This window comes from Populus euphratica, unplaced genomic scaffold (genome assembly GCF_000495115.2).
Source record: "Populus euphratica unplaced genomic scaffold, PopEup_1.0 scaffold373.1, whole genome shotgun sequence".
NCBI classification, from domain to species: Eukaryota; Viridiplantae; Streptophyta; class Magnoliopsida; order Malpighiales; family Salicaceae; genus Populus; species Populus euphratica.
Genome location: NW_011500265.1, coordinates 98,043 through 104,752, shown reverse-complemented (window position 1 = coordinate 104,752; position 6,710 = coordinate 98,043). Strand labels below are relative to the sequence as shown.

Below are 6,710 nucleotides of genomic sequence, written 5' to 3'. Positions count from 1 at the left end.
ATTCAAATATAAAGATAGCTAGCGGTTGGTGGCATATAGCTAGTGGGAGGCTATAAGTGGTGGGTGGTTGATAACTGGTGACGGTAAGTAATAGTTAGTTGGTTGACTCTCTAGAGAGAGAGAGAGAGAGAGAGAGAGAGAGAGAAATACTAAAATTGGAACTACAAAAAATTAAGGGTGACATTTCCCTCCTGATACGCAGTTTCGTTAATGATTCTCACTATAGATTCTTTAAATTCGGTGATAGCTCACAATCTTCTTGGTTATGCGAAGTGTGATAGCCCGAACAATGTGAAAAGTCAAAGCAGAACATTTTTCATTCAATCTCTATGAATATACATTTATTTATAAGAAAGTAATTGAAAACGAAAAAATATTTGAAAATCATGGACTATTAATGCTTTGTCTCGTTTTGTTATAAAATTAACTGATTTGTCTTGCTGGTCACGATCTCTGAAACAAAAAAAAAAAAAAATAGTAGCAGTAGACAAGAATATCTAAAAGATAGACCAGATTGACAAGAAAAGATTTTTAGAATAGAAAAAGTTCAAACAGCTAGCCGTTTTCTATTACATAATATGACATCCATATCGAGAAAGGATTTAAAATAATATATGAAACAAGATATGTTTTGGAAATTGTACAAGATTTTATGGATTTTAAAATAATATAGTTGTACATTTAATTATGATTTGACTATCTCCATCAATTCAATAAATTGGGCAGCGTGGAGGCATTGTTGATCAGTAAAGTCAGCAATGGCGATTAGAGGTCCTTTGCTAGTTTTGTTCCTGGCATTAATTTGCTTGGTAGCAACCACCCATGGTGCAAAGCCAAGCCCTCTTGTGCCATTTAGCCGAAGCAGTTTCCCACCTGGTTTTTTGTTCGGAGCTGGATCTGCTGCTTATCAGGTTTAAGTCCATTAATTTTTTTCGCACAAGAATTTTCCCTGAATAACTATTAGTGTTATGAAAAAAAAAAATCTTCTATCAGGCCTTACAAAAAATAAATAGAGTGAAACTAGAAAACATGAACAAATTTTGTAGTTAACTCCATTTTGAATGTTCATAATTATTTTCTTTAATTTACACAGATTGAAGGAGCAGCACTGATTGACGGAAGGGGATTTAGCATATGGGATAAATTCACGAGGGAACATCCAGGTTTGTGACTGTAATGTTAATGGATGGTGATCCTTTTCTCGTATATAATAATGTAGTTCAAATATTCTTCTTCTTCATGTTATTCATTTTTATTCTTTGTTTTATGTATAGTTGATAACAATGCAGTTCAAATGTTCAAATATTTATTTATTTTTTCAAATCTTTGTTCAAGGTTAAAAATAAATAAATAAAACTTTATTTGACTGCAGTTAGATTTGTTTATTTATTCATTTATTCATTATATGTCCTATCGAGATATATAAATAATTTTAAGCTTGGTAAATTCCTTCTCCTACAATGTAGAAGTGTGTGTATATATAGCCTCTATTTTTATTTTTATTTTCTTATTGTTAACTGTTTATATTCATGAAGCATGTTTGAAGAAAATAAATAAATAGCATTTGAGGTGGTAGCCTATCAAATAAAAGGACTAGATCTTTTTTTTTATGTTTAGATTTGATTTTTTTTATGTATATCTAATTATCTTTGCAGTGTCTTATCTGTTTATTAAATTTATAAAATATTTAATATATTTAAAAATTAATTATGATATATATAAATTGACTTAAACATCATGGGTTATAAATAAATAAACAAATAAATATATTATTTTTTTATTATTTAAATACTCGGATCTTGTGACCCAAAATCTTTAGATCAAGTGCTGATTTATAATTTTTTATCCCCCTTCTGTTCTACAGGCATTCTTTACTCTTTTTCTTTTATCTATTTTTTCTCCATTTTGTCTATATACTATTTAAACAATTTGTTCTCATACAAAAGTAGGCTTGACCTACACCTTGTTCTTTCAGTTAACAGGCCTGAGTTTTAATGGTTGCTGTTTTTAACATTATATACATGCAACAGAGAAGGATTACTCTTTATTGTGTAGCATAAAATCCCATGAACATATCAACGAAAAAGAAAAAAAAAGAATTCTATCCAATTAAATTGCGCCTTTCCAAGCTGTTTAAAAAAACGAAATGAAACTCACCACTAAGACATTGCATATTTTTAAGATGAATGAATAAGAAAAAAATATATTAATGGACCGATATGCATCAATGTGCAGCAATATTTTTTTCTTTTTACGGTGAGGATGTGAGATCCAGCTCAGTATTGTATTTTCAAACCCAAAAATTGTTCAGTCGTACACCAGGCCCCTTTTCCGAGTTTGTTGCGTTACAGATAATAATAATAGATTTGGCACCAATCCATAAAAAATAAAGGATGTTTTAGATCTCAATTGAGAAACCTTTTCTCATCCTTTTTCATTTACAAAATTAAGATAAGAGTTTTAGTAGAGGGATAGATTTGTTGTTTTCCATAAAATTTGTGGTAATATTTACTTTTCAAAATATTTTAAAAAAAAATACATGAAATTTTTTTTTTCATTTTAAAAAATATTTTTAAAATATAAAAATAAATAAACTTTTAATCTGTTTAGAAAAGTGGTGAAGCTTCATTTATTTAGGGTTAAGACAGAATTTACAAAAGACTGGGTCGAAATGAGTGAAACCGAAGGGAAATCTAGTTGGTATGTTAGTTGATTTAAAAACTGATATTGTTTCCAAAAATAGAAAAAGTTGCAGCTTGTTAGGATTATTTTTTTTAATTCACTAATCTGACTAATAAGTTATTGGTTTTAAAATAACAGTTTTTTATTTTTTTAAAATTATTTTTAATATCAATGTATTAAAATAATTTAAAACACCTAAAAACTATTAATTTAAAGTAAAAAAATTATTTTTTAAATTATTTTTAAAACATAAAATCACTATTTTAAAAAATGGTGAAGCGTATTTTGTTTAGTGTTAAGACAGAATTTACAAAAGACCGGGTTCAAATTGGCTAAACCTAGTTAGTATGTTAGTTTGAGTAAAAAACAGATATTGTTTCCAAAAATAGAAAAAATATATAGCTTGTTAGGATTTTTTTTTTTTAATCGAGTAATCCGACTAATAAGTCATTGGTTTTAATATAATATTACTGTTATTATCTATGTTCTTAATAATTCTATGGTTGATTGACAGAAAAGATTTGGGATCGCAGCAATGGAGATGTAGCAATTGATTTTTATCACAAGTTCAAGGTGTTCCCGGCCGCTCTTTATATTAAACAACAAATTGCTATATTCTTTGCTTAATCTTAACCAAATTTGATTGAAATGTTGCAGGATGACATAAAATTGATGAAACGTGTTGGTTTGGATACCTTCAGGCTTTCCTTTTCTTGGAGCAGAATATTGCCGAGTAAGATTTCCAAGTCTCTTTTCCCTATTAATTTCATTCTCCTCTTCATGAGTGAAATCTAATATTATATGTATCACTTCTGTTTTCAGAGGGAAAAGTTAGTCGAGGAGTTAACCCACTGGGTGTTAAGTTCTACAACAACGTCATCAACGAGCTTCTTCACAATAGTCAAATTCCCATCTATATTGTTTTTCTAATTGTCACTATAAAATCAGTGTGTGTGTGTGTATTTTTATTTACTTTTTGCTAATATGAGCAGGTATAAAACCCCTTGTGACGTTACTCCATTATGATCCCCCACAAAGTCTCTTTGATGAGTACGGTGGATTCCTAAGCTCCAAGATAGTGTACGTATATTGTTAGATCCATATATTAGTGAAATATCTTGCATCATTCAATGGTGAAAGAAATAATGTGTCTATATAAATAAATGAACTCATAACTGATCAATAATCTAGAATTTTTAGTTAAAAATAGTTTTTATCAAAAATTTTAAACTCTAGTGTATGCAGATCTCAAGATAGTTTTTTTTTTTTTTGTAGAAAAAGACATTATTAAATAGATACGACTTCCTACATTTTTTTTTTAATAGTCGAGGATTTAATATTAATTGTTGATAGTGCCATAAAGCTAATTAATGATAAACTAGCACGAAAAACAAAAAATTATATATACAAAATTAAAAAAAAAAGTAAATAAAACATTGCTATAATACATGGAAAGATCTTATATCAAAACTAACCAGAGTTTATTTATTAGACCAATGGTAGTTTTCATCAATTGTCTTTTAAGTCATAACACCAAACACACCAAAAAATAAGAAATCAAATCAAATATTGTATCTCAATCAATAATCTCTTCCTTCAAAGCAACTTTGTTTCTAGCCAACCTTGCATTGTGCTGGAATTTTTTTTAACAATGAATACTCATTCAAACAACAATTCATATATGATGTTCGATATACACACTATAAGTTCAACTATTTTACAAAATAGTTACACAATTTTCAAACAATTTAACAATTAGAAAAGGATGGGTAACCGTTTCCATGTCTTTACCACAAAAAAGACAAAGCAAAGATGATTTTTAACAGAGAATGAATGCCTACAAAAACGACTTCCCTAAAGTTATTACTAACTTCCAAATTTTTTAAGCAGAGATGATTTTGCAGAGTATGCAGACTTTTGCTTCAAAACATTTGGTGATCGAGTGAAATATTGGATAACGATGAACGAACCAAATGGGCTGGCTATTAATGGTTACACTTTCGGTTCCTTTGCACCCGGTCGATGTTCTAAAACTCTTGGAAACTGCCCTGGGGGCAACTCTGCCGTCGAGCCCTATGTTGCTGCCCACAACATGATTCTTAGCCATGGAGCTGCCGTTAAAGTATTCAAGGACAAGTACCAGGTTTGTATCCTTCAAGATTATTGAACTAAGCTTTATCTTTTACCATTTAAAAACTATTAGAGCATATAGTACTCAAAGTTTGAATGAGCTTGCTTGGATTTTGTGCAGGCTATTCAACTGGGACAAATTGGAATTACGATTGTAAGCCATTGGTTTGTACCAAAATTTAATACAACTGCTGACCGCATTGCTGTTTCCAGAGCTTTAGATTTCATGTTTGGATGGTAATTTAATACTTAACGATTCAGTAGTATTTCGAATTATTTTCTTTAATGATAACTGATTAATTAGTGCCTAACACATCATATTATTGATATTGATCAATTTCTTTTTTATCCTTTATAGGTTTGCACATCCGATTACATTTGGTGATTACCCCGATAGCATGAGATCTTTGGTTGGAAATCGACTGCCCAAATTTACCAAAGAACAGTCTGCAATGCTAAAAGGATCCCTCGATTTTCTTGGCTTAAACTACTATACAGCAAATTATGCAGAAAGCATTCCTTTGAAAGCTACCGGGGCTAACCGTAGTTATACTGACGATAGGCGAGTCAGTCAAACTAGTATGCTCAATTTTCTGTGCCTTGTTTTAATTAGGGTTTGTTTGACGAAATATATATATATTAATTTTTCTCATAAATATATATTTGTCATCACAGCTGAGAAAAATGGAGTTCCCATCGGCACACCGGTACAGTTTTTTATGTGTTATTTTTTTTTTACATTTCCGAATATATAGAGATTAAGGCTAAAGGATTTTGAATTATTCACTGCCTTACAGAATCTAATTAATAAGAAGATTAATTATAGTGTAAATGGTTTGCTGCAGACTGACTTGAACTGGCTTTACGTCTACCCGAGGGGAATACAAGATGTTCTGCTGTACATCAAAGATAATTACAAAAATCCACCAGTTCTTATCACTGAAAATGGCAAGACAGCTGCTATTTTATTTTTTATTTTTCAATAATTTAAACTAGCTAACATGGTTTTGTCAACGACTGATTAATGTGTTCTTCTTGGCAGGAATTGCTGAAAATGCGTCGCGACCGATTGCCTTTGCCCTCAAGGATAGTTGGAGAATAAGATACCACAGTGCCCACCTATCATATCTTTTGAAAGCTATCCAGTTAGTATTCCAACATCTTAATTTTAATTATCATGTACATTAATAATTCCTGGAACGTCATTTTTAGGCAAAAGATACTTAAAAATTTCCGAATTATGGACCTTTTAATTTACACTTTTTCTATTTTTTTTTTTGTAGTATAAAAACTATTGGATATATCTGGATTAAGATGGATGTTAAGCTATTGGTTGAACATTGGCGTGCAGGAAGGGGGCTAATGTGAAGGCATATTATATATGGTCATTTTTGGACGACTTCGAATGGGATGCTGGCTACACTGTTCGCTTCGGTGTGACTTATGTTGATTTCAAGAATAATTTGAAACGATATCTGAAACGTTCAGCTAGATGGTTCCAGCTCTTGCTTAGAAAGTAAAACTTTAATTAATTGGCTGTCTAGATCATGTGTGTGAGTGAGCAACATGGGGAGATCAGAATAATCAACCGTGAATTCGTTCCATTCAATAAGGTTTTCTGTATTGTATTCCGTCAAGAAATTAAAAATAAATTCTTGTTTTTTTGTATGCAGAATCAAATCAGTAAATTACTTCTCCTTTTATTCTTATAGTATTTAATTAGAAAACAATACTATAGGATAAGCTAGTTTAAAAAAAACAAAAAACAAAGACTATAGGATAAGCAAGTAGGAAAACTAAATTTTCATATTCAAATCTTGCACAAAAGCAAAATCAAAAGAGAGAGACGAACAGTATATTGAAGGGCTTGCAGACTCGGTCCAACAATATTGTGAGCT

At 30.4% G+C, this 6,710-nt stretch overlaps 1 protein-coding gene across 1 annotated transcript; it reads left to right on the top strand.

The window, feature by feature from the left end:
• Positions 1 to 735: 735 nt before the first annotated feature.
• Positions 736 to 6,493, top strand: LOC105112898 (vicianin hydrolase-like). The gene is made up of 13 exons (XM_011008792.1): positions 736 to 911; positions 1,094 to 1,163; positions 3,197 to 3,255; positions 3,340 to 3,415; positions 3,505 to 3,582; positions 3,675 to 3,762; positions 4,573 to 4,825; positions 4,934 to 5,049; positions 5,171 to 5,391; positions 5,488 to 5,519; positions 5,658 to 5,760; positions 5,855 to 5,957; positions 6,164 to 6,493. The coding sequence occupies exons 1-13, from the start codon at positions 759 to 761 to the stop codon at positions 6,330 to 6,332; spliced, it is 1,521 nt and encodes a 506-aa protein (XP_011007094.1). The 5' UTR covers positions 736 to 758; the 3' UTR covers positions 6,333 to 6,493.
• The last annotated feature ends 217 nt before the right edge of the window (positions 6,494 to 6,710 follow it).